At 56.9% G+C, this 26,898-nt stretch overlaps 2 protein-coding genes across 10 annotated transcripts in view; one reads left to right on the forward strand and one right to left on the reverse strand.

Annotated features, from left to right (window-relative positions):
* Positions 1-3,805, reverse strand: part of FAM78A (family with sequence similarity 78 member A) — a 19,672-nt gene extending 15,867 nt beyond the window's left edge. Inside the window, exon 1 of one of the 4 annotated variants that reach the window (XM_077851111.1) lies at positions 3,783-3,805. Coding sequence is in view for 1 of the 4 variants with exons in the window: in XM_077851107.1 (XP_077707233.1) it covers positions 1,406-1,410 (5 nt within the window). In the remaining 3 variants the exon portion in view is untranslated. Of the gene's footprint in view, positions 1-1,122; positions 1,383-1,405; positions 1,597-2,905; positions 3,103-3,782 lie in introns of those variants that run through there. The other 3 variants (XM_077851109.1, XM_077851107.1, XM_077851110.1) reach the window with 3 other exon arrangements.
* On the forward strand, positions 1,249-26,203 carry PLPP7 (phospholipid phosphatase 7 (inactive)). 6 transcript variants are annotated; one of them, XM_077851100.1, is made up of 7 exons: positions 1,255-1,919; positions 3,432-3,524; positions 4,323-4,525; positions 9,021-11,452; positions 21,182-21,264; positions 23,791-23,899; positions 24,929-26,203. In XM_077851100.1, the coding sequence occupies exons 4-7, from the start codon at positions 11,002-11,004 to the stop codon at positions 25,291-25,293; spliced, it is 1,008 nt and encodes a 335-aa protein (XP_077707226.1). In that variant the 5' UTR covers positions 1,255-1,919; positions 3,432-3,524; positions 4,323-4,525; positions 9,021-11,001; the 3' UTR covers positions 25,294-26,203. The 6 variants fall into 6 exon arrangements, with proteins under 6 accessions (XP_077707231.1, XP_077707230.1, XP_077707226.1 ...); XM_077851101.1 differs by lacking the exons at positions 1,255-1,919; positions 3,432-3,524 and adding an exon at positions 3,823-3,976; XM_077851104.1 differs by lacking the exons at positions 3,432-3,524; positions 23,791-23,899 and having other exon boundaries at positions 1,250-1,919; positions 24,929-25,089.
* Positions 26,204-26,898: the final 695 nt, after the last annotated feature.

Genomic DNA, 26,898 nt, shown 5'->3' on the forward strand with positions numbered 1-26,898 from the left:
GGCCCCCCCAGCACCCGCCCGCCCCGTCAGTGGCGGCTGCACGACCGCGCGCACCAGCGAATAATCGCCGCCCGTGACATCTCCGCTGACACCCTCCCGGCCCAGGGGTGGCGTGGCGGGAGTGGGGGCGGCGACCGGTTGGCCTGCAGTGGGCCGCGTGGACTTGCCGGCCTTGGCACAGCCCCCACCACCTCGCCACCGGCGCCGGTCCCTCCGGCCCCCTGGGGGCGCAGTGTCACCCCGCACACCGGTCTGACCCGGCCGGGATCCCCCGACCCCGGAGGGCGCCTCTGCCCCCACCCTAGCCAGCCCCGAGCGGCCCCGGGTCCCCCGCGCGTCGGGCGCGCTCACCGCCGCCGGGAACTTTGGCGTGCACGCCCCCACCCGGGCGGCGCCGCCGACTCACCTGCCCCTCGGGCCGCTCCGCGGGGCCCGGACGCCGCCCTCCGGACGCCCCCGCCCCCCGCCGCGGGTTCGTCCTGGGGCGTCCCCCCTCCCCCGGGCAGTGTCCTTTGGCTCTACTGGGGTCCCGGGCGGCCGTGGGCGCCCCCGACCGCCACCTCCTCCTAGTTCGGGGCTGCCGGCGGGGTGGCCGGGGGCGGAGGGGTGAGGCTCGGGGCTCTCTCGCCCCCACCCCGCGCGCCCGCTTTATTTTACGATCATTGCGAGCGCGCGATCGCCGCTCAGCCCCGCCGCCGCGCCGCAGCCGCCTGGCGCGCCCCGCGCTGCCTCGCTCCGCCGCAGCATCGGAAAGGCAACCAGGTCAAACTTTGCAGAAACTCAGCCCCTGCGCCGGCCTGGCCCCGCGTCCGCCCGCAGCCGCCGGCCGGAGCGCAGCGCACGCAGGGACCGCCGGCCGGAGCGCAGCGCACGCAGGCACCGCCACCCGCTCGCCGGCCGCGCGAGGATGCAGGTCCGCAGGCGGCGGCGGCGGCGGCGGCGGCGGCGGGCGGCGCCGCCTCCTCCTCGCCGCCCGCCCTGCTCTCCACCCTCGCTCCCCGCACACAGCCCGCCCTCCCCCTGCTAAACCTCTCCCCGGCTCCCCCCACCCTCGCTCTCCCTCTGCAGCTTGTGGGGAGCTGAGCCTCTCCTTGCATAAACGACATTTCCTTTTTGGCTAACCCCAGGAATTCTGGGTAGTGTAGTTCAGCTTCTGTCTCGGGTCCAGGTGGGCAGCCTCTCTGGGGAGGTCCTGGTATTGCACGGTCCTAGTATTCCTGGCCACGGTGAGGTGAGGCCGAGGCTGGGCCGAAGCAGTGCAGGGGCCCTGGGAGGCTCCAGGCCGGGAGGCTTGGGGTAGAGAAGTCTGGGGATAGGATCCCTGGGACTGAGCCTCTAGGCCCCCTGACAGGTGATCAGGCCCTTTGGGTCCCAGCTGTGATCAGTGTTATACAAGCTTCATTACTTCATCAGCCAGCAGCCAGAGGGAGGTCTCTTATGGGTACTTCACAGAGTAGGAATCCAAAGCTGGGAGACCCCAGAGACATGCCTGATACCCCACCCTGGCAGGTGTCCCAGCTGATACTGGAACCCCAGAAGTCTGAGTGCAGAGGTCCGAGGAGGGTTTGACCCTGGACAGCCCTGTGAACCTCCCTAAGCGACCTCAGGCCAATAGCCCCACCCCCATCGTACAATTTACTCCCCTAGGGAAAGGCCAGGTGGTTTGTGACATCAGAAAACCTGGCAAGCCACATTAGAGCAATGCTCTGCCTCCCCACCCCCGTGATTCTGACTTCCAAAGGTCCCCACAGCCAGCTGGGGAGCAGGTCGTTGGGCCATTCTCCAGCCAGAGCATCTTGAGTGCCAGTGAGGGCAGGAGCTGGAGAGGGAGGATTCGAGCCACTTTGAGGTCTCTTCTTTGAGGGATGATCAGCCAGGTCAGGTGATCTGTCGCATGTCAACATCAGCCTAGACCACAGGTACCTTATTTCTCATCCTGCTGACTGAGACCCAGGGAAGGTGGCCCTCATGACCTGTTTTCTGCTGCAGAGTAGAACCCCAGACAGCACAGGTCTCCCAGGGACCCCGTGTAAATGTCCATTTCCAGGACGATTTCCCTGGCCTCGTAATGCATACTGGTCTCTCCCAAAGCATTCTGCCCTTCTGGGACTCACTACAGCCCTCAACACCTCCTTTGCCACCAGATGATTATTATGCAATTCAGTTTATATGCAGGTAAGATATCCCTTGGGGATGTCTATCCCATCACCCCAGTACCCGGAACTGAGCAGACCCCACTGGCTAGGTACTCCCCGAGGTACAGATGCCATTCTGCCGACAAGGGCTTGTGTGCTCTGTGAACATGTGCTGAGCTGCACACTTTTCTCATTTGATGTGAAGAGGACAGAGGCCAGAGCCTTAACCTTCTCAATAAATAGCCAAACCCCTAGAGATGATGCTGCCTGAGTACACACTGACCCTGAGAGGTGGGCTATACAGAGACCGTGGGGGGCTGGGGACAGGAGCTCTTCAGAGTCTGGATTCCCAACCAGATCTGGCCAAGTCCAAAGCCCATTCAATTCCTTCCTCCGGGGATGCTGCCCTTGCCAGCTGGGGCCAGCCCCTCTGAACAGGATGGAACTGACGAACTGATCCCTAGACTTCCCTATCTCTCGTGAGTCCCACGGGAAGAGGTGCTCAGGTGCCCACAGGGTGAGGACTCTTGCAAAATAGAAGCCCCCTCCCTATTAAGCTCAGCCCCAGAGACTCCTCCCCTTACACACACACACACACACACCCCCACCCCCACCCCCATGCAGTCCTTTCTTTGTGACGGCTAGCTTCGTGGGAGGAGGGCTGAGGCAGTGTTTGTGGACCTGTTTGCGAGGCTCTGAGCTGAAAAGTGCTCCCCGCAAGCCAGCCCTGACCTATGGAGGGTCTCCCCGGGCTGGGCTCTTGCACATACCCTGTCCTAGCTGCTGCTGGGCCCTTGAACGTTCTGGCTGCTTCCCCAACTCTCAGGTCCCTCTGGCCCTCCAGCCTCCTGACTCAGTCTTCCTCATGCTCAGCATTTTCTGGAGCTCTGTGGGTGTTGGGCACAGACCCATGGCTGCCTCAGCATATGTGGAAGGCCCAGGGTGCATCCACATGTGTGTGTGAAGCACTGGCATCTGCAGAACAGAGGAAGGGGACATCTGGTGATAACATACCCAACACCATAGGGACACTCGCATTGCCCCCCCCCCCCCCCGCTGACCTTATCCCCTCCCCAAGACCTTGGTCTCCCTAGAATCCTCCGTAAAGTCTCCAGTGGATAGGAGAGAAGGACTGGGTGCACAGCCCCAGTGCCGGCCCGGAGATGGTGAACTCCCCAAATGCCAACTTGGGGACCCAAAGTATGGTCCATCAAATCTGGGCAAGTTGGCCCAGAGAGGCCATGGAAAACCAGCCATATAATAAATCAGAGATCAAAACTACATCGCTCTGCCCAGCTAGGTTTTCATGTGCAACCCAAATAAGCCAAGATTTCCCCAAGGTCTGCGGAAAGACCCGGAAGATGCAGCTTTCTCCTCATGAGCATCACAGTAAGCCATCACACATATCCTCTTCATGGCTCTCCACAGTGAACACACCATGCCCTCCTGTAGCTGAGACACGGGGCGGGGCGGGGGGGGGGGCGGTGGCAGATGGTGGTATGGACTGCACTCAGCAGCCTGGCGCTAAGACCCAGAGGCTAGTGATTCAAGGTAGCAGGCGCTCACTGGTGTCCCTGTAGTTGGGGGGTGGGGGTGGGGGGCTTTTATGGCCATAGTCTCAAGGCTCCTTCTCCCTCATTGGCCAACCTGTGTCTCAAGGCCAAAGCCAGTCCTTCAAGAGCTCTTGGCCTCCAAGGGTGTGGTCATCATGGGACTAGAAAGGCATTTCCCAGGAAGGAAAAGCCCTTGTTCTGCAGATGGAAATGTTAATGCTGGAATTCTGTTGCCCTGGGAAACAGGGTTCTCTCCTTAACTGTTTGGGACCAGACTGGAAGCCAGTGGTAAGGCTTGGAATGTCCACCCGGGGAAACAGTGAGCAGGGGTGGAAGGCCAGACAGATGGCTGGAAGCAGGGCACTGGGAGCCAGGAGGTGGATCCGGCTGCTGGCCCACCTGACATCACTGATGCACCCCACCTCTGTGAGGAGTGGGCTCAGGCCTGGCCCAGTGAGCAGGAACTGGTTGTCAGAGAGGGTCCCCATATTGGATCCTAGATCATCCCCCATTAAGAGGCAGTGATATGATATGAAAAATGTCTGGGAGGCGCAAGACCAACTGCCCTGCGTGGCTGCCCATCTGGAGACAAAGTGCCTTTCCGGCCAGACATTCAGAACCACTTTTCTTCTAGGGTTGTGACTTCTCAGATGGCCCTTCCATCATCCGCACGTGCCTTCTTCCCCAGTACTGACCGGACATTTGTGCTCGGCTGGGCGCTCAGAGGACACTGGGGACCCAGCCTGGGCCAGGACAGACTGCAGGCATGGTCCCCACGGCACTCACGTCCCATGGGCCACAGAGACGTCAGGGCAAATCCAGGAATAATGAATGGAGGTATGAATTAATATGAATAACATATAAGTACAGATTCATTCTTGAAATGGTTACTAATAAGTATTGATTGCTGTAAATCAGATATATAGAGTAAATTGTTTTGATTTGTGTGTGTCCAGTGTTGAGCTTGGGGAAGGATAGGGTGAAGGTAACACTTCCAGCAGTGTGAGGGGTGTGATGTCGTGTGTAGTAAGCATAGTAGAGGAGGTTAGGGTGTGTGATTGAGGGTGTGAGTGTGTGATGGTGTGGGTGTATGTGACAGCACGGGTTTGTGCATCTCTTTGTGGGAGGGTATATGTCACAGTTTGTGTGTGTGTGTGTGTGTGTGTCCCCGGGTGTTATATGTGCCCATGAGTGTGTGTGTGATGAACATAAGTGGTGTGGGTGTAAATGAGCAAGTGTGCTATCATGTATGACAGTGTGTGTGCCTTGTGTGAGGGTATGTCTGTATGAGCTGTGGGTGTATGAGTGTGCAGGATGGTGTGTGTGTCCCTCTGTGACACACATATATGAGCCTGTGTCTGTGGATGGGTGTGTGATGGTGAGCATAGCTGAGCGTGTTTTTGAACGTGAGTGTCTGTGAGAGTGTGCGTGTGTGTGCATGCAGGCCTGTTGGGTGTTATTTCCGGGCTGGGGTGGGCGCGACGTGGTAAGCTGCGGGATGGAGATTCCACTGGCCACGCGGGGGTCACCTAAGGGTAGTGAGGGGCTGCTTCTCCCAGCCTGGCTCCAAAGATGGGGTGCCCTCTGGACTCTCCGGGCCCCTCTGGTCCGGCTTCCTCAGCGAAGCCTTCGGAGCCCCAGATCTGGGCGTCAAGCGTCCTGCCCTCCCACACAGCCGTCGCCCAGCGGGGGAGCAGAGGCTCGGTGGCGCCCCAAGGTCAGGCAGTGGCCAGAGCGCGCACAGACCCCGGGCCCGCGCCTGGTGCCGCGCCCTCGCGCCCTCGCGCCCTCGGCCCCCTTGGCTTCGGCTTGGGCGGGAGTGGGGGTCCCGCGTGCTGCGCCGCCCCGCCCGCCCCCTGCCCCCGCGCCCCCCGCCCCCGCCCCCGCCCCGCGCCTCCTGCCCCGCGGCCCCGAGGCGGCGGGAGGCGGCGTCCGCGGGCTGGGTGGGTGCGGCCGGGATCGGTGCGGCACTGGGAGTTCTCCAAGGTGCTAAAATAAACCCCGCGAAGGATCAGGTTTCCCGACCGAAATAACCCGGGAGCGGCCTTGGAAATGCGAACTGCGAAAGTGATCTGGGCGGGAGCGCCCGGGTGGGGAGGCGGCGGGGAGGCGGCGGGGAGAAACGCGGTGCGCGGGGCTCCCTCCCCCTCCGGGCGGGCGCCGCCGCTGCCCCTCCCTCGCCCCGCTTCCCTCCAGCTGCGCGTCTCCCTCTGCGCCTCTCGACGGCCGCCCCACCCCCGCCACTCCCTTCCCCTTCCACTCGGGGGTCATCACCCCAAATAACCGGCCTCCTTTGGCCTTCTGTCTCTTTGTAGTAGCTTGGACCCCAGGCTCCAGAGACAGAGTCATTTATCTGACATTTATTGACCACCTATTATGTGCCAGGCACTGGCTGCGTCCCCTGGGCCCATTGGGGAACAGGTAGACGATAGTCCCTGCCCCGTGGGCTGACACTGCTGGAGGACACAAGTCATAAATACAGAGAGTAAGTGTTATGAGATGTTAGAAAGGGAAAAGAAGAGAGGAGGGTTAGGGGTACTGGGGTGATGTTTGAATCCTGGGGGGCCCCTGTGGCTCCCTCGATGACCCAGATAGAACCCCTTTCCCTCTGAGCTTGGATCTTCCCATTTGTGTGATGAAGACTAAAAGCCCGTCAGATTGCTGTGACAGTTCAGGGACACACATTTAGTTCCCAGTAGGTGCAGAGTAGAAGTTAATGATACACACGCTTAGTGGTAGTAGTAAATAGTAGTAAATATCTCCTAAACAGATAACAAATCTCTGCTACATACAACCTGCTCTAGGCCTCACAAAGCTGCCAGAAAACCTCTCCTCTCAAGGGAGAGAAAGGCAATGTATCCAAGTGGTTAGGGCCAAGGGCTTTAGGCTGAGACCGAGTCTGAATCCTGCTCTGCTTCTTACCAGCTGTGGGCCCTAGCAAGGGGCTTCACCCTCCTCCAGGCCCCTCTCTCAGCAACTGACAGGGCTAGACCAGGAAGTCCTGGATTGTGTGGACCACAGTCCAGGTAGGGCAATGGCTCAGGTGAGGCCAGGTGGTCTGCAGGCATGGGGCCACCTCTGAGTCACCTTTGCATTTCTCACTGGTCCTTGCATGAGGGATGCCTGGTGCATAGCAGTCCTCGAGAACTGTTCCACGAATAGGTGAGTGAATTAGTGAGTGCCAAGCTGTGGGACATGTGGCCAGAAAGACAGCCTGGAGGGCTCAGAGTTACAAGGATGAGCCAGCCCACATCCCATCTCTGGCCTTGACCAGCTCTGTGGCCTCACAGGTCATGTCACCACCCTGCTCTTCGTCATCTCTAACATGGGAAAAGGGTAGATGTGGACTTGCCCTGTTGGCTGCAAGTGTCCATAATCCATGCTTTTCCAGGTCTGGGTACTGCAGTAGGTGACCAGGTTGACCCATCAGATCTTTGGGGATGCATCTGAGCACATGCTGTTACATGGCACTTGCCACTTTAATCACTTGTTTATATTCTACTTTGGTGTACAGAGGTGTGTGCATAAGGATGGCCAGGCCAGAATAGTTTTGAATCATCATAAAATGGAAAAATCTACATGTATAATAATAAGGGGTTGCTTACATAAAGTATGGTCCATCCACACGACAACATGCTAAGCAGCCATTGAAAAATGGCAAGTTGTCATGGAAACATGGCCAGGTTTATATTAAGTGAAAAGGGTAAGGGCATATAATACAGCCATATTTTATTTTTTTAATGAGTTTTATTTATTTTATTTTTTAAAGATTTTTTTAAAGATATTAAAGATTTTATTTATTTATTTGAGAGAGAGAGAGAGAACACAAGCAGAGGGAGAGAGAGAAGCAGACTCCCCACAGAGCAAGGAGCCCCATGCAGGGCTTGATCCCAGGACTGCAGGATCATGACCCTAGCCAAAGGCAGATGCCCAAAAAACTGAGCCACCCAGGTGCCCCAAAACAACCATATTTTAAATGTATATTTGTGTATATATGATATATAGATAGATACAGTTTGTTTAATATATATTCTTTCTGGGATGCCTGGGTGGCTCAGAGGTTGAGCATCTGCCTTCAGCTCAGGGCATGATCCCAGGTCCTAGGATTGAGTTCTGCATCGGGCTCCCTGCGAGGAGCCTGCTTCTCCCTCTGCCTGCATCCCTGCCTCTCTCTCTCTCTCTCTCTCTGTCTCTCATTAATAAATAAAATCTTTAAAATATATAATTTTCTGATTATTAAAGCAATACTTAGTTTTGTAAAATATTTCAATAATTGGAAGTGAGACAAGTGAGAATTCCTTTATAACCTGACCACCCTCATGTTAACAGTGGTGGTCTCCTGACAGTAGAATTATACCTATAACATCTGTACTTATTGAATTTATTGCAGTAAGCATGTGATATCTTGACAATAAGGAAAAAAAATAAGGGAATTGGTGGAAGTAAACTTTTATAAACTGGCTAGTTATTTCAGGGGTGTGTATCCTATCTCTGCAACTAGACTTCAGGAAGAGATCAATGAAAACATCGATTCAATGAATGAATGAATTCTGAGAATTCTTGAGACATGGGACTGTGTGGCCTATGGTAGGGCCTCATAAAGGGGTAGAGCCTGCTTCTCAGCCGTCTGGCAATGTGAGCAGGGTCACCCCACCTTACAGAGGGAGAAACAGTTCTCAGGCTGAGTGAGCCCCTCACACCATCCTTCCACCAGCCCCCCAGAGTGGGGAACAGAGGCCAGGAGGGCTCACAGGACTTCCTTGTGGTCACTAAGCTGGAGGTGGCTGAGTCAGGGTCTGGGGCTGTCTCACTCCAGAGCCCACTCCTAACCACCCCCAGGGTAGAGCACAATTGGACTTCATGGGCCTTCTCAGCTAGAGCCCACTGTGGCCCTCAGAATCTGCTGGCAGCTCTGACCAGACTGAGATGCTGACACAGACCTCTGGGTATTAATAGCCCCAATCTGGGATGGGCTCCTCTTCCCCTCCTGGGGTTAGCCCAGGTCAGCGGCCCCACCGAGGGGGAATGAGATGAATGCCTTGGTGGAGAACTGAGTGAGCACACCCAGGTCCTTGCTGTCTGGGGGATCTTTGTCTGGAAGTCCTTGCGTTCCTCCCCAGGGACTGTGTGAGAGTTGAACCTCCACTCTTTTAGGCTTCTTGGTGGAGGCCTTCTCCACCTCTGAATCCCAGCTTCCTCATTTGTCAAATAGAAGTGGTACCACATCTTCACAGGAAGGTTGGTTATAGGGTGTGAATAGGTTAGAGCACATAGCTCCTGATACTGCCACTATCCATGCATTCTGAACATATCTCCACGTGCATCTGCCCAGGAGCCAGGATCGCTGCTACCCAAGAGGCTAGGTCTGTAGCCGTGTGGTCTGAATGGAATACTCTGGAAGAGGAATGCCAGGAAGTCTGGAAGGAACCCTGGACTGGGGGCTCCTGGAGTCTGGCTTCACACCAACGTATGGCATAGGGGCCAGACTTTGGTGGTGGGTCCTTCTGAAGGGGGCACCTACAGGGGAGAGAGGACTGTGCCTTTTTTGTTAAACAGGATGAGTTCTTAACCCATGGAGTTGGAGGCTAACTATGTGGCAGGGACCCTGCTCAGCATTGAACAAACATCATCTCCTTGACCTCACAATAGCTTTTGAAAGGTAGACACTATTATTCCCATGTTACAGGTGGAAAAACCAAGGCGCAGACAGGCCAAGTGACTTGTTCAAGATCCCATAGCCAGTTGATGGCAAAGCCAACATCATCCCCCCATCTGTCAGATTCTGGAGCCCAAGCTGGTGCCCTGTAACCGGAGAGGGCTCACCCCACCCCAGGAAGCTTACTGCCCTTGGGCAGTCTCTGGAGTGGGCCGGGGGTTTCACATTTAGAGGGAAAGTCACAGCCTCCTGCCTCAATCCCAGCTGGGCTGACAGTCCTTGGCTCCCCTGAATTGTGAGACCAGGGCATTCACTCATGACTCTTCTGGTCACCCTCTACTAATGGCTTTCCCTTGAGTCGAGGCCCAGTCAGCCCTAAAAGAGCTATGGAGACTTGGATTTCCTCCAGGCACCCAGGTGGGGACAGAGAAGCCTGACTCAAACCCCAAATCCTCGATTAGGCCCTTTGGTCTGCCCTCTTTGGGCTCTCAGCCTCTCTTGCCCTTTTGCACTATGCACCAGCCACACAGGCCCCCCAGACGCCATGTGGGGTAGGCTGTCCCCTACCTGGGCCTCCCACCTGTTCTTCCTTCCTGGGGAAGCCCCGCACGATTCCCTATTCAAACCCAGGGCCGTGGTTCTGTAATCCTACCCCACATCTCTATACCTGTAATCATATACATGTTGTTTGTTTAATCCCCACTGAACTGGGCTTTCCGGGGTCAGGGATGGACATTCTCTGCACGTGCCTGGCCCCTCACGTGGTGCTGGCTGTTTGACAACTATTGGGTTTCCCGGAGTGTCTGCTGGAGTGTCCCTGTCCTTCGCAGAACTCTGAGTAGCGGAGGCAGCCTCCAAGGGGCAGATCCATTACCAACCGATCAATTAGCCCTCCCTCTAACAGAAATCAGATCTTGCAGATTGCCATTTGATTGGACTCTGATGCATGCAAGCCAAATTCAAGACTGATTAAAAAATAAAAATAAAACCTCAGCCTGCCAGCTTAATGAAATGCTGTCACAGAGGGGAGGGGCTGGGCCTGGCCCCAGCGGACCCAAGATGATGCTGGCAGTGACGTCTTTGACTCAGTCTGGTGCCCAAACAGGCCTCTGACCCGGCTCTGCTGTCCCGTCCACGGGACCAGGTCCAAGTGCCCAGGCCGGGGTGGGGGACAGGCAGGCCTGGCTCACGGGGGTCTGCACTGCTCAGGGGGAGCCTGGAAAAGCAGGGGTTAGTCCGGGGCACACATCTGGGCCTCTGGCCTGGGGCCCAGCTGAGGCCAGAGCAGCAGGAGGACTACATTTCCCAGAGTCCCCTGGTCCCCCGGAGTGAGCCATTGGAAGATTTAAATAGCCCAGGCCCGAGGCAGCCAGGCCGCAGCTGTGGACGGGCCTGCCTCCCCAGTGGCTCCATTGGCGCCGGCCTGCATCGGTGGGCTCGATTGGCTGCCCAGCGGGCACTGACGTCCCCTCGAGCCGGGTGGCCGCCAGAGGTAAACAGCCATGTGCAACCCTCTACTCTATATTTAACAGCTGCTGCGGAGAAGGCAGGGAGGCAAGGAGGCAGGGAGTGGTGGCGGCTCTCGGGGCAGCTCCCGTCTTCGGGGACGAGGCCGTGCAGCCGGGCTGGCCCCGGCCCTCGCCGAGTGAGCGTCACCATGCCAGCCTCCCAGAGCCGCTCCCGGGCCCGGGACCGCAACAATGTCCTCAACCGGGCAGAGTTCCTGTCCCTGAACCAGCCCCCCAAGGGGGCCCCGGAGCCCCGCAGCTCGGGCAGGAAGGCCCCGGGCCCCTCAACACAGCCCCCGCCCCCTGGTGAGGGGGCCCGCGAGCGGCGCCAGTCACAGCAGCTGCCTGAGGAGGACTGCATGCAGCTGAACCCCTCCTTCAAGGGCATCGCCTTCAACTCCCTGCTGGCCATTGACATCTGCATGTCCAAGCGGCTGGGGGTGTGTGCCGGCCGCGCCGCGTCCTGGGCCAGCGCCCGCTCCATGGTCAAGCTCATTGGCATCACGGGCCACGGCATCCCCTGGATCGGGGGTACCATCCTCTGCCTGGTGAAGAGCAGCACGCTGGCTGGCCAGGAGGTGCTCATGAACCTGCTCCTGGGTGAGTGTGCCCGCCGTCCGCCACCCACCCTGTCGGGCTCCCCGGGAGGGAGCCTGCTCCACCCCATCCTGGCCAGGATGAGTGGGGCCATCAGAAACCAACTGGAATGACGTAATGAGGTTAGGCAGGAAAGGTGCCCCAGAAACAGGCGAGCCTCCAGCTTGGTAATGAGAGAACCTGGGAGGTGCAGCCAGGGGCCCCCTCCAAAGTGGGGGCCTCGAGAATGTGGAAGCCCTGTGGGAACCTCCAAGGAGAGGCCCAGCTCACCACAGAGTGCACTGCTGTCCCAGACATGAGTGGAAGGGAGGGAGTAGTAGAGGCTGTGGCCTCGAGGGAGGCCGTCAGGAGTCTGGTGGGGGGCCTGGGGTGGGCATCCTGGTAAGTGTCCTAGAGCAGGGCAGCTTCTACCCTACAGGCTGGGGTGCTTGAGGTCCTAGGCTGCTTGCAGACAGCTGTTGTGAGCTGCCCCCATGCCCCTTCTGCTTGGATCAGAGACCCTGCAAGCTGTCCAGGCCTAGGGGAGTAGGAGGTCCAGTCTTTGGCTCCGCCCACTTGTGGCCACTTGTGCTGCTTCCCTAGATGAGTCGCTGGAGGAGCGGGCCAGGTGAGCTGGTCCTTGGTTTGTTTTACCACAGTCTCTGACACCAGCACCTTTCAGTTTCATACTGCCCTGTGCCAGATGCCACATGGGACCCACAAGGTGGGTCCACTCACGAGGTGGGGCCACTCACAAGGTGACACCGGCCCCATCCTGCCCACTTCCAGGCACCTCCAGATCCTCAAGGTGCTGTGGGGAACCCTAGCTTCCACCCTCCATGCTGGGCCCACATTGATCCCCTGGGCCCTCCCAGCGTGGCTACCCTATTGGGCACAGGCGGGCGGAAGTCCCAGGCTGAGCAAACACTGATGAGGATGTAGGCTGGACCACTGAGAGCTGTGGCCCTAGAGGAAGGTAATGATAACCTGTACCTCCCTGCTCGGGTCTCAGAGGGTCTGGGGCTGGACACTCTGGGTGGGACCTGGGGAGGAGGAATCAGACAGATGCTTCGGGCACCCTCAGTGTCTTCTTGTTCTCATTTTTACATTGTTTACACTACTTGATATTTTCCGCAAATAGTCCCACATGACTGGTGCAATTATCACTCCCACTTTACAGATTAGGAAATTGAGGTTCCTATAAATAAAGCAGCCTGGCCAAGGCTTCAGAGCTGGAGATTTGCACTGGGTTCGCCTGACATCCAGGCTTGTGCCCTTTCCAGGCACAGTGCCATGGGCTTGGGAGTGGGGGGACAGAGTAGAGTGGCTGAGGCACCAGGCCAGGGGCTTCCAGGAGCAGAACCCTACACTCGTTATTCAAGTTTTCCCTGGAGCTGTCACAGCCCCAGTCACAGCGGTGGTTCAAGTAAGCTGTGTTGGGGGTTAAGGTGTCTGACATCCAAAGATAGGGGCGAGGAGGCACCCTCGAGCCTGCTCCCTAGACCCTGTCCGCACGCCCCTTCTCTGGGTGATGTTGGAGGTGGTAAAGCTGTATTGGGAATGTGTTCGGTGTTTACTGTGTGCCCAGCATTACATAAAGCACATTATCGCTCCTAATCCTCACACAGCCCTGGGAGGGAGAGGCAGTTATTCTTCTCCTTGTACAGAGGAGGAAACTGAGGCATGGGGAGGTGGCTTGGCCACAGTCATGCAGCTAGTCAGAGATGGGGCAGGAGTGAGAATAGGAAGCAGCTCTAGCCTGTTAAGATGAGGCTTCTGGCTCATTCTAGCAACCAGTGGCTGTGGGCACAAGAGTGTCTGCTTCAGAGGATGAAGACCAAGATTCAGGGGATCCCTGGGTGGCTCCGCGGTTTAGTGCCTGCCTTTGGCCCAGAGCGTGATCTTGGGGTCCCGGCATCAGGTCCCACATCGGGCTCCCTGCATGAAGCCTGCTTCTCCCTCAGCCTATGTCTCTGCCTCTCTCTCTCTCTCTCTCTCTCTCTGCATCTCTCATGAATAGATAAATAAAATCTTTAAAAAAAAAAAAAGAAGAAGAAGACCAAGATTCGAGATGCCTCCCTTCTTGAATAGGAATTTATTGAGCTTTATCATGTTCCAGCTACTATGCCACGAATATCCTGTATTTCATAATTTAAAAACATGTTTAATGACTTAATAAGATAAATATTAACATACCCACTTTACAGATGAGTTCACTGAGGCTCGGAGGGGTCACTGGTCGGCCCAGGAACCAAAGCCACACCCTCCAGATGACAAACCCCTTGCCTCCCCAACCACTGTAGTCTAGAGGTTGGATGAACCATCCAATCTATTCCAGAAGTGTGAACACGGCAAGGAGGTGAAGTATCAGATATGCAGTGAATGGGGCAGAGGGTCTAAGGGGACATTTCCCATCCACCAGCCCCTTTGCTCCTGTATCTAGTTACCCAGACCACGCAGAAATGAGGGCCTGGCACAAAGCAGCCTCTCTAGGGCAGCTGTTCCAAGCAGGCCAAGTGCCCTGCGGGTGCAGCTCACTTTGAGGGGATGCAGACCACACCCTTGAGTTCCATGGGAGGAAACTCCAGCCAGTAGCCAAGGTGAGTTCCCATCCCACAGCTCTGGCCCAGCCTGCCAGGGGGGCCACTGATGCCAATTTGCACCTGGGAGAGCAGCCCATCCACGGAGCGCAGGCTCTGTCTCTCATTCAGCCTCTGGGGGGCTGGGGGCGGCAGCTTTCAATCCTAGAGCACAGGCTCCAAGTCAGGCTGGGCTCTGTTCCGTCCTTCTCTGACCCTTTCTGTCTCTGTGAACTTGGTCAAGCCAGGTCCCATCCTGAGCCTGTTTCCTGGTCTGTCCAGGGGGCTCCGGGGCTTATGGGAAGCTGATAAAGCCCCCGACACTGTGGTGGCCAGTGAACATCCTCGGCAGGTGTCCGATGCCACTTGTGGGAACCACAGGGCCCAGAAGGGGAGGGGGCTCCGTGCATTCCTGCCTGCCCACCCTGAGCACCAGGGCAGCCCATGTGCTGGGAGTGGAGGCCCCACCTATACGGCCTCAGAGGTGAAAACCGGGGGGCCTTGGGAAATGGGGGCTCCAGCTGCTGGGCCAGGAGGAAGTTGTCTGTGGTGCCCCTACTCTGTGCCCTCCCCCAGGGCAGGCTGCCCAGTCTGGAGAGAAAACCCAAAAGGATCTTAGATGCAGCTGGCAAAACCTTAGTCTCCAGCATCGGCCAGACGTGGGTGCAGATTCGAGCCCTGCTGTGGGAACTTGGGCAAAGAACTTTGCCTCTCTGAGCTTTGTTTTCCTCATCTGTCAAATGGGTGGCTGGGCTACTTCACCTAAGAATACACATAAGCTTGGCGGGTACTAATGCCAGTCGGTGCTTGTGCACCAGTGGTTATCAGCATCCTCGCCATCACCGTCATCAAAGCAGTCCCAGGGCCCCTCCAGGCTCTAGACACCTGTGAGATGCCTCGTCCCCTCCCTTGTCTCCTCCGGCCACGGCACTCAGCTCGATGATCCCAAAGGGAGCCATGTGACAGGTGCCCCAGGCCCATCTGGTTTCTTCTTGGGCCTGTCCTCGGTGGACAGCGGCTTCCATGTCTTATTGCCATGATCACTTCATTGAGATTTTCCTGAATATGAAGACTTACCTTCTTCTTTTTCTATATCATTTAAAATTTTTTTCATTTATATGAGAAAAGAGAGCACAAACAGGAGGAGGGGCAAAAGGAGAAAGAGAAGCAGACTCCCCACTGTGCAGGGAACCCCACCTGGGGCTCGATCCCAGGACCCCAGGATCATGACCTGAGCCAAAGGCAGACTCTTGACCTTCTGAGCCACCCAGGTGCCCCTATCTATCGTTCTTTATTGTGGAAAAAATATACATGATGTGAAACGTATCATTTGACTACTTTTAAGTCCACATTTCATGACGTTATGCAACCATGACCACGCCCATCTCCAGAACTTTTTCCTCCTCCCAAACCGGGACTCAGCCCCCAGTAAACACTAACTCCCTATTTTCCCCTCCCCTAGCCCCTGGCACCCACCATCCCACTTCCAGTCTCTATGAACTTGACTTCTCTAGGGACCTGGTAAAAGTGGAATCATAAGATATTTGTCCTTCTGCATCTGGCTTATTTCACTTTGTGTAATATCCTCCGGGTTCCTCCATGTTGTAGCAGGTGTCAGGATTTCCTTCCTCTTTAGGGCTGAATAATATTCCATGGTGTGGGTAAACCACACCCAGCTCATCCACCATCCGTCAGTGGGCACTTGGGTTGCTTCTGCCTTTTGGCGATTGCAAATAGGCCTGCCGTGAACACAGGTGTGCAGGTATCTGTTCAAGTCCCTGCTTTCAGTGCTTTGAGGTAAATACTCAGAAGTGGAACTGGTGGATTAAATGGTAACTCTGTGTTTAATTTTTGAGGAACCCCCATACTGTTGCCCGCAGCCACTGCACCATTTTCTGTTCCCACCAGCCATGCACGGGTGTTTCGATTTCTCCGTGTCCTAGCCAACACCTGCTCTTTTCTGGGTTTTGATAATAACCATCCTAGTGAGTGTGAAAAGTGGTATCTCGTGGTTTTGAGTTGCATTTCCTTAATGATTAGTGATGTTGAACACCTATACATTCTTGCAGTAAGGAAAATTCAAACATTACAAGGACAGATGACGAAAAAAACAAGTGTGTCCCTTAAACCCTCTCCCTGAGAATGACATCCGCTGCATGGGCCTCTGGACCGGGTGACACCCTAGTTCTGTGCACATGCTAACAAAACATCTGTTTCTCGAATGACTTCCTGTGGTGTTTTGCCCAGCTTGGCCTCCTCACGGGAAGCAAAGGACCTGCTGGGCTGTGAACGTCATGCCTTTAGGGACCATGGTCTCAGCCCCACGTCCCTTTGCTTGAAGGTTCAGAAACCAGAACTGGCCCCTCAGCCTTACAGTACCCCAATGTCCACCCAGCCCCCTGCGCAGACCCTCTGTGTCATGTGTGGTGTCAGCTCTCCCTCACCACCCCCTGGGTCCTGCTCTCAGGGATGGCTCGGTAATGACCCTCCCTGACACTTGCAGAGCCTGTCCCTAATTGATGGATACCTAGGCTGCCTCTGGCCTTCCCTGCCAGCTCTGCAAGGGTAGAATAGCCTTCCTCTACCTTGCTTCACTTGTCATGTGTCAGTGGGACTCAGTGAGACATTGGTCCCCCTAGGGGTTCTTCAGCTGCCCCCTGCCCAGGCACCATCCTGACAGCTGCCCTTGCGGCCATGTACAATTGGGCAGGCTCATGTCTACACTGCCTGGCACTCAGCTGAATGAATAGATGTTGCTCTCAGACTCCAAGGCCCGTAAGTTTGATTTCCTTGTGCCCCGACCATCTTCAGAGATAGGTAAAGCCAGCTTTAGTATCTGGATCCTTCAGCTGAGAAATGGAAACCTGCAAAGTTACAGAACACACTCAGGATTGCTCAGGCCGGGGGAGATAGAGACAGGCTAGGGCCCTCATGCTGCCCTCCTGTGCCCAAGGCTGGGGGCATGGCTCTGGCTGCCATCAGGGGCTGCCCAAGTCAGAGAGGTGCTGGCCATGTGCACATACATGCACACACATGCGTGCACACACTATGCACACCAACAGAGCAGAGGTCCCAGTGCTAAAAGAGTGGAAGCTTCTAGCCTGCTCTCAGGGCTCCCCTCACCCCACCCCAACCCTCTCTTCACTGTGTGCCTTCCCGAGAACCACATCCTGCTGGAACCATGCAGCACGGTTCTTAAAATAACTTTTGTGTGCATGTGCTGAAATACACACAACATAAAATTTACCGTTTTAACCATATTTAAGTGCCAAAATTCAGTGGCATTAAAATTCAGTGGCATTAAGTGCATTCACATTGTGTGCCACCATCACCCCCATCCACCTCCAGAACTTTTCCATCTTCCCAAACTGAAACTCTGTCCCCAATAATAAAGAACTCCTCATTCACTTACTTCACTTGGCAGAATGTCCTCATCCATCCCCCACCCTTTGGTAACCACTACTTTCTGTCTCTGTGAGTTTGTCTATTCTAGGGACCTCATAAAAGTGCTGTCATGCAATATTTGTCCTTTTGTAAAAATAACTTTTTTTTTTTAAAAGATTTATTTATTTGAAGGGTGCCTGGGTGGCTCAGTTGGTTAAGCATCAGACTCTTGATTTCATCTCAAGTAATGACCTCAGGGTCCTGGGATTGAGCCCCACATCAGGCTCCGCCTTAGCAGGGAATCTGCTTGAGACTCTCTCTCTGGGAGAGAGAGTGAGAGAGAGAGAGAGAGAGAATCTCAAGCAGGCTCCACACCCAGTGGAGTCTGATGAGGGACTTGATCCCAGGACCCTGAAATCAGGACCTGAGCTGAAACCAAGAGTCGGACACTCAACCGACTGCACCACCCAGGCACCCTCTGTAAAAATAACTTTTTAAAAATGTGCCCAAGTAATGCCTGTTCATGGTAAGAAGGAATTTAAATGCAGAATTCACAAAGACCATGAAAATCATCTTCATCTTCCCACCTAGAGAAAAGCACCATTACCAGTGTGGTGCCTTCCAGATATTTTTTTTCTCTGCATAAACACATTTACATCTTCTTTTATAAGAATGGCATCCTACTGTAAATACTGTTTGGTGCTCGTCCTTTCCCACTTAACAAAAAACCTCACCACGCTCCCTCGGTGGCTATAAATACACATCCGCCTCATCACTGGCAGTGGCCTCAGAGCACACCGTTGTCTGGACTTGGCCACGACGTGTCCCATCCGTCTCCTACTCAAGGGCACTGGGCTGATGCGGTTTTCAGCGTTAGGAAGAATGCTGCAGTGGACATCCTTGACTGTGAATCATGGTGCACATGCCTGATTATTTCCCGAGGAGAGATTCCTACAAGCGGAAGAGCCAAGTCAAGGGAGAGGTGTTGTAAAGGCTTCTAAGTCTTAGGCCAAACGCCCTTTGGAAAGTTTAGGCCCATTTATGCTGCCCCCACAGCACTGCAGGCTGGTCTCCCGGTTCCTGGGTTGACCCCCAGGCCAGATGAACTGGGGCCCCTCCTCCTGGCCTCAGCTAGTGGGAGTCACGGCCCACAGACCTGTCCCCCCACCAGCCAACAAGGGGCCCAGGTCTGCTCCTTGTTTAATCCAGGCCTCCTGCTTTCCGCCTCCTGCCCAGCCTGATTCCTCGATGCTGGAAAGCAGCCAGTGCTCCCCAGGGGCCATGAGAGGTCACCCCAGCCATCCCTCTGCCTCCAGGCAGACACACACACACACACAGAGACACACACACACATAGACGTACACGCTCAAGCGGCTAGCCACAGGCAGGCTAGAAACCTCAGGAGCAGCCGATTCCAAATCCCCCACGAGAGCTGTTCTTTTCTTTTTTTTAAAGATTTAATTTATTTATTAGAGACACAGAGAGAGAGAGAGGCAGAGACACAGGCAGAGGGAGAAGCAGGCTCCATGCAGGGAGCCTGACGTGAGACTCGATCCCGGGTCTGCAGGATTACGCCCTGGGCCGAAGGCGGCGCTAAGCCATCCGGGCTGCCCTAGCTGTTCTTTTCTAAGAGAGCTCTGGTCCCTGCCTCGCCCCTGCAACCCCACAACCCCCTGGCTCCTTGCATAGCACAGGACCCCAGGGTCCCTGGGTCAGGGGAGGACAGTAGGCACTGAGGCAAGGGCTCATCCCGCTCTGAGGCTGGGAGGCTGCCAGGGCAGCAGGGCCTGGGAACAGCTTTTGGGGTGTCTCAGAGTCCAGCTTGCTCAGAGGGTCTGAGTGTGGAGATGGCCACCAGGACAGGCATGAGGGGAGGGAGGGAAGCCAAATCCTGTCCCAGGAGCCATTGATAAAGCCGTTCCTGCAAGCAGCCCTTGGAGCAGCCTCCGGGATTTTGTCAATGAGGGGAGGGAGGCTTGGACAGGTGGACATGCCAAGGTCACGCAACTCTCAAGCAGCTGACATTGAAGCTGGCCTCTGGTTCTGGAGCCCAGATGCACGCACCACCATTGCCCTGGCTGAGGCCAGGGGAGGTTATCGGAGGCCAGGGGAGGTGAGTGGAGGCCAGGAGAGGGGAGGGGAGGCCAAAGAAGGTGAGCCAAGGCAGGGGAGGTGAGCAGAGGCTGGGAGAGGTGAGTGGAGGCCGGGGCAGATAAGTAGAAGCCAGGAGAGGTGCATGGAGGCCAGGGAGGTGAGCGGAGGCCGGGGGAGATGAGTAGAGGCTGGGGGAGATGAGTAGAGGCCGGGGGAGGTGAGTAGAGGCCAGGGAGGTGAGTGGAGGCCGGCGGAGGTGAGTATCTCGGCTCAGCTCAGGTTAGCTGTCGGGGACCCCAGGCTGCGGCTCCTCTCCTGCCCCTCATCCCCCAAGTGTCCCACCAGGCAGAGCTTCCCCAAGGTTCCCCACCGCCCGCCCTCCAAGTCCAGGAGGAATGTAGGTCAGGGAACTTGACAGCACCGTGTGAGCGAACTCACAGAGGCCTGAGTGATGGTGCCACTTGCTTCTATTTCTGGGCCCTAGATTATGAGCTGACGGTGTCAGAATCACGGTCACAGGGAGGGCTGGCGGTGGAGCTGGAGGAGAGGAGAGGCCCCGGGAAGGCTGTCGGCTGGCTGGGGAGCCGCCCTGCCTCCTCAGCGTGCAGCCCCAACACCAGACGGCTGCGGTGCAGAGAAGGGGCACTGCCGGCCCAGGGCACCTGCACGGCAACTCTAGAAGTGCTCACCGCCCACCTCCTCCTCGGCCAGGTGGCATTCTGCCAGCCCGGTTACCCGGCCCCAGGCCCCGCCCCGCCTGACCTACCCCAGAGCTGGAGGTCAAACGAATGAAGGAACAAGACATAGGATGGGCTGGGACAGTGGGACAGGGGTCGGGGACAGCCAGGCTGGCCCCACAGTCTCCAAGGGGCATGGGGCAAAGGGGTAGTCTCTACCTCATTATGGCCTCAAGAGACCAAAGCACCCAGAAATAGCAGCAGGTTCCCAAAGGCCCAGATGCAGGGTTTTTAAATCATGGGACACAGGCAACCTCCAGGCCTCCATAGGGGGCAGGCGAGGGTCCCAGAGCCGAGGCCTCCAGCCTCACCACGAGGCTACCTCTGTCATCTGTTTCATATACTGAGCCTTTGTGTATGCTTTCACGGGGGGAAAACACTTTGCTGCAACAAACACCTAGCTCAGTTCTTGGCCTGTGGAGCCTGACCACCCATGAGGAGAGCTGGGGCCTGTGGAGAGACTGGGGCCCCTCTTGCCTTTAGCTACCGAATCTGAGTGGGGCCCTGAGCCCAGGGCACCCCCTGGGCAGCCTAGAGGTGCCAGCGCTGCTCCCTCCTTCCTGCCTTCCTCCATGGACACTTGTGCCAGGACTTACACTTGTCAGGGAAGGCAGGTTTCAAACCAGCGACAACTTGCCAAGCTGATGAGCCCTGGGTTTTGGCTGAGAAACTTGGTCACAAGTTGGACAGATAACTGTGTCTTCCAGTGGCTAGTGTCATGTTTGGCTCTATCTCAGTACCTGATCCTGGTCCACATGAACCCCCTAGACCCTGGCAGCCCACCTGACACCTAGACTGTGGCTGGCCACCGGCCCCCAGCACCAGGGATAGCCCTGGCCCTGGATGCTCTGACTTCCCTTGAATGACGGAGGTCTCTGAACCGTGCCAGGTAAGTTTGACCCTGGTGGGCCCTCAGAGAAGGAAAGCCCTTCACTGATGCACCTGCTTGATGCCTCCAGGGTCAGGCCAGCTGGGACTGAGTGATAATAACAGCGCCCATGCCATCGACCAGCGCACACAGGCCGTGCTGGACACCTCTCAGGTACTGAGCTCACCATGTCCTATGATAACCCCGCTCCAGGTCAGTGGGTCAAGGTCAAGGTCCCATAAAAGGGAGAATCCCTAATTAGTGTAGGGATTAATTGACCCCATCCTGATCCTGGAAGCTACGAGTTGAACGCCTACCCCAAGAACTGCCCCCTCCTGCCTGGCCTCCTGGCCCTGCTGCTACATCAGGCTGAGAGCCACTCCAGGGGTCAGCGGCCTCTAGGCCCTGGTCCCTCTCTCCTGCTGGGATGTGACCTCCCGCATGCTCCAGCTGGCTCCCGGCCCGGGCCTGGCCTCCACCTGGGTCAGTGGGCTGGCTGGTCACACACCTCCCCAGCTGGCCACCTCCCGGGAATGAGTCTCCATGGAAATGTGAGGTGGGCGCCTGTAGAATGAGGCTCCCTCCCTCCCTTAGGCTCTTCCTCCCTCAGGCCTGCAGCCTCTCTGTCCACTGCTTCCTGCTTCTGACCAAGCATGTCCCGGAGCGGGTGGCTGATGAGAGGGGAAGGCCCAGGAACGGCCAGGGGTTCAGATCTCAAACCAAGACAGCAGGCAGCAACCCTGTGGAGGGCGGGGAAGGAAGGCCAAGAAATTCCATACTAACCAGGGAACGCAGTGTTAATTTGGGAACAATCTGAACATCCAGTGCTGGGACCTTTAAATAAATATGTCATGAGGCTTCATCTGCCACAGCCGTGGGAGTCAGGGGGACATGGGACGTGGCCAGACTTTCAAAAAGCAGGTTACAGGGGCACCTGGGTGGCTCAGATGGTTAAGCGTCTGCCATGGTTTAGCTCATGGTCTCCAGGTCCTAGGATCGAGCCTCACATGGGGCTCCCTGCTAGTCAGGGAATCTGCTTCTCCCTTTGCCCCTCCTCCTGCTCATGCTCTCTCTCTCTCTCTCTCTCTCTCTGTCTCAAATGAATAAATACAATCTTAAAAAAATTTTTTAAAGAAAAGCAGGTTACAGAACAGTGTGTAGAGCATCTTAGAGATGTTATCAAATCTCTGCTCTATAGATGGATAAGGGCCCGGAATGGTGGCAACCTCTGGGTGGCAGGGTTATAGGTGATTTAAAAATCTTACTTTTTGTTTTCTAATTTGTAAACTTTCTACAGTGAATACCTACTGCCTCATTTTTTTTTTTCAAAAGTCGGGTAGATTTTTCTCCGTGTCTGAGTGAGAGCAGTTGCAGGCCAACAATTTAGATATCCGCGGCCGTTTCCAGGAAAGCTCCCAGCGTCAGGCTGCAGTGAATTATCAAATAGTGGCAATCCTCCCCCCTCCTCCACCCTCCTGGTGGGCCAGGGACGTCATGGCGTGCTGGGGCCTCCCTGTGTTAGCCCCGAATGTCTCGTGTCCTGGGAAACCCCTGTGTTGCGGGCAAACCCCGGATGGCTGGTCACCTGCCACCGACCCCCTGCAGGAGGTGGTTGTCCGTGATCTCCTCGTCCTGGTGGGGAAAGGTGAGTGGCTTGTCCAAGGTCACACAGCCAGGAGGCTCCCGGGCTGAGACTCAAACCCAGGTCTCTGGACACTCATGGGGTTTGCCCCCATGCCACGATGCCCGGTTTCCTCTTCACTGTCACCGGAAGTGGGGCTTGGGTGCTGTGATCTCATCAGGGTTTCCATGGGCCTCTCTAAGGGTGGGGAGGGTTTTCTCGGAGGTCCTGCCCCCCACCCCCACCACCTTGGCTATCTGGTTGCCGCTGTGATCAGCTGAGTGAAGCTGGATCCTTGGCATGGTGGCTTCATCGACAGCACAGAGAGACAGAGCACCCCTCCCAAGGCCGCACAGCACGGAGTGGGCAGGTGGGGAGGCAGGATGGTGAAGACCCAGGTCTCCCTCATGCTCCCAGATGGGAGAAGAGCTCACCCCCCTGGCCATTTGCCCCAAGCCAGTGACTCCACTAACATGTAGAGACTGCTACCACTGCATGCCTGGCCCTGGGCATAAACCAGTGAACGAGAGAGCCCGGCTCCCCCCTCAGTGGAGGGGTGCGGGGAGGTGGGGGGAGCCAATGCTGTGTCGCATCAGCCAGAGGGTTCCTTAGCTGCAGCTGGGTGAATGACATGGTGTGCGGGGAATGCGCTGGTCAGGGAAGGCCTCCTTGAGGAGGCAGCCAAGGCCTGAAGGAGGAGGGAGACTAAGTCCCCCTCCAGGAAGGAGGAGCCATAGGGATGAACACTCCCATCTCCAAGCCTTTGTCTCCTCCTTCTCTGGAAAATGGGGTTTAGCTGCCATGGAAAATAGAGTGACGGTCCCTCCAAAAGTGACAAATGGAGTCACCATATGATGCAGCGACTCCACCCGTAGGTGCACGCCCACAAGAACTAGAAACGGGGGACACCCGGGTGGCTCAGGGGTGGAGCGTCTCAGGGCGTGATCCCAGGGTCCAGGATCGAGTCCCGTATTGCACTCTCTGCGAGGAGCCTGCTTCTCCCTCTGCCTGTGTCTCTGCCTCTCTCTCTGTGTCTCTCATGAATGAATAAATAAAATCCTTAAAAAAAAAAAAAAAAGAAGAACTGGAAACGGGCACTGGACAAATACTGGTTCACAAACATCTGTACCAGCCAGGAGGCCAGCAGCCCAGACGTCCACGGGCAGATGGACAGGTGCACAAACGATGGTACGTCCAAACAGGGGCGGATCATTCAGGCCTGGGAAGGAAGCACTGACACCCTGGGGATGGGCCTCTGCACCCTGCCGCGGGGTGAAAGCCACACACGAAAGGCCACGGGATGAGTCCCCGTGTGTGAGATGTCCAGAGCCGATAAATCCATAGAGACGGGAAGCAGATGAGTGGCAACTGGGGCTGGGCAGAGGGGGACAGGGACCGGTTGCTTCCTGGGCACTGGACTCCCTTCGGGGTGATCAGCATGGTTTGGAGCCAGGTAGAGGTGACGGTTGCCCAGCCCTGTGCATGTACGAGTGTCCCTGAACTGTACACTTACAAATGGTTCATGGTAAGTGACAGGAATTTCACTTTTAAGGAAAAGGGATGGAGGGACGTCCGGGCGGCTTGGTTGGTTAAGCATCCGACTCTTGGTCTCAGCTCAGCTCTTGATCTCAGAGTCATGAGTTCAAGCCCCACACTAGGCATGGAGCCTACTTAAAAAATAAATTAAAAAATAAAAAAAGACAGGGGTGGTCGGGTGCCGCTCTCAACAGTGCAGGGACTTCAGTGAGGTCCTTCGAGAACCATTGCCAGCCAGAACAGTCGCAGTGGGTCAGGGCCAAGGCCCTCCCAGGGGCCCCCAGGAGGGGCCGGTGACGACGACACACTCTCATGCAGCGGCTTTCCTGAGCACTGTGAACAAATTTGGTCCGGACCCTCTCAGACCACGTGTGGCATCAGGGAAGAAGGACCAGGGAAATGCTAAGAAAGCGTGTGATGTGTCGGGGCTGAGAAGCGCTGCCAGAAAGAATAGGTCAGGGAGGGGCAGAAGGTGGCAGGCTTCGGTGAGCAGGTGGAGGCCAGGCTGCTCCCCCCGGGCCCGGGGGCGCGAGCCAGGTGGGTACCGCAGGGAAGAGGGAACAGCACACACAAAGGCCCTGCGGTGGAAACGTGCCCAGGAGTCTCGTCTGGAACGGGGTGGGGGTGCCGAGGCGTGAGGGGACACTGACCGTCCCTCGGGCCTCCCCCTCTCGCCTGCAGCCCTGCTCCTAGACATCATGACGGTGGCCGGGGTGCAGAAGCTCATCAAGAGGCGCGGCCCATTCGAGACGAGCCCCAGCGTCCTGGACTACCTCACCATGGACGTGTACGCCTTCCCCGCCGGCCACGCCAGCCGCGCGGCCATGGTGTCCAAGTTCTTCCTCAGCCACCTGGTGCTGGCGGTACCCCTGCGTGTCCTGCTGGTGCTCTGGGCCTTCTGCGTGGGCCTGTCGCGCGTCATGATCGGCCGTCACCACATCACGGACGTCATCTCGGGCTTCATTATCGGCTACTTCCAGTTCCGCCTGGTGGAGCTGGTCTGGATGTCGTCCAACACCTGCCAGATGCTCATCTCCGCCTGGTGAGCCACCCGCCCATGGCCCCAGGACACGGGGTGGCCCCGGACAGGTGGCGGGAGCAGCGGGGCCCGCGGGGGGTGGCCGCGAACCGGCAGCCGCATCTTCCCCATCCTGCTCGGACGCCCCCCGGAGGGCCAGAGGGGCGGGAGGGCCGGTGTCGCCCGCTCCTTCACTTGGACCGATGTCCGCTCCGGGCAGGCCAGGGGGCCCGTGGGACAGTCGTGCTTTGCTTCCGCCGCGGAGCCGGAGGCGAGGACCACAGTGGCAGGAGCGGGGCCCCATCCCGTCCTCTCCCCTCGCTGTCATGACTGCTGAGAGCTTGGCTGTCCCGCCGCAGCACGACGCCTGGCAAACACCCCGGCCCGCCGCCCAACACAGGTGCCACTGCCGTTAACGGTCATCGATAGCTTAGGGCAGCACTTCCCCAAGGGCACACTGCCGGATGCCAATCTGCAAGACGCTTTGGGAAGGAAAAGGGTTTTGTGGTCAAATAAGCTTGGGAAATGCCGCATACTGTGCCCCCATGCTGAACGTTCGCGCCGTTGTTGTCATAAAGGTTCTGGCAAGTCCTGTAGAAATGCTTCCGGTCGAACCTGGTTGAACTCTGTGTTTCCTCAACTTATTTGACCACAGACCCCTTTTCTTGAGGAACAGCTACTAAGCCCCAAAGATCCACCGTCTCCTCAAGCATGTTTTGGGAGATGCTGCCCAGGAGCCGGAGGGCCTGAGGTGCAGGTGGGCCTCTCCCAGCTCCCGGGGAGGCCTGGTGTCGTGCTGTCTGCAGAGAGCCCACGGCCATGGGCATCGGTGCCGCTTTGGCCCCCAGGGGCCGGACTCCGTGTGACCTGATAGGTCATTTCCAAGTACCCGTTATGGATGCTCATTTCATGTGACAATACAGATGACGTGCAGCAGAGCCTGTCCTGCGTGCTCTCTCCTCGTGTGATGCACAGTTCCAGGCAGGAGGGTCTCTGGTGGCATAAAAGGGTGGGATTTCTTCAGTCCCAGAAGGGCCGGGGTGATCAGGGGGCAGGGGGCTCCTAGACTTTTCCAGGCTGGTCGGCCATTCTCCCTGAGGTCACTTTCTGGGATCCCCTTAATCCCCCGGGGCTCTGCACTGACCACTCTGCCCAGGGCCTGCATTGGGAACAGTTCAGGAGGCCCCCACGGTGACGCCATCAGGGACCTACCCTGGGGACTCCAGACCTTCTCTCTCTCCAGTCTCAGGACTCCCTGGCTCGGTGGGAGGGGATGGAGGAGATGGAAGAGCTGGAGGGAATGGAGGGCCTGCCAGGAAGGAGGGAAGTGTGTTCTGGGGGTTGGGCAGGGGAGGGGACACAGAGGATAGCCATTAGGAAAATGCAGGCAAGCCTGGGGACAGCCATGAGGAGAGGCCCCTGGAAAGCTCAGCCCAGCCAGGGGCACGGGGACAGGGTCCCAGGGAGGGGGAGTGAGCATGGTAGTGGAGGGGATGGAGGAGATGGAGGGGATGGAGGGGATGGAGATGGAGGGGATGGAGATGGAGGAGATGGAGGGGATGGAGGGGATGGAGGGGATGGAGATGGAGGGGATGGAGGGGATGGAGATGGAGGGGATGGAGATGGAGGAGAT

This window comes from Canis aureus, chromosome 16, assembly GCF_053574225.1.
Source record: "Canis aureus isolate CA01 chromosome 16, VMU_Caureus_v.1.0, whole genome shotgun sequence".
NCBI classification, from domain to species: Eukaryota; Metazoa; Chordata; class Mammalia; order Carnivora; family Canidae; genus Canis; species Canis aureus.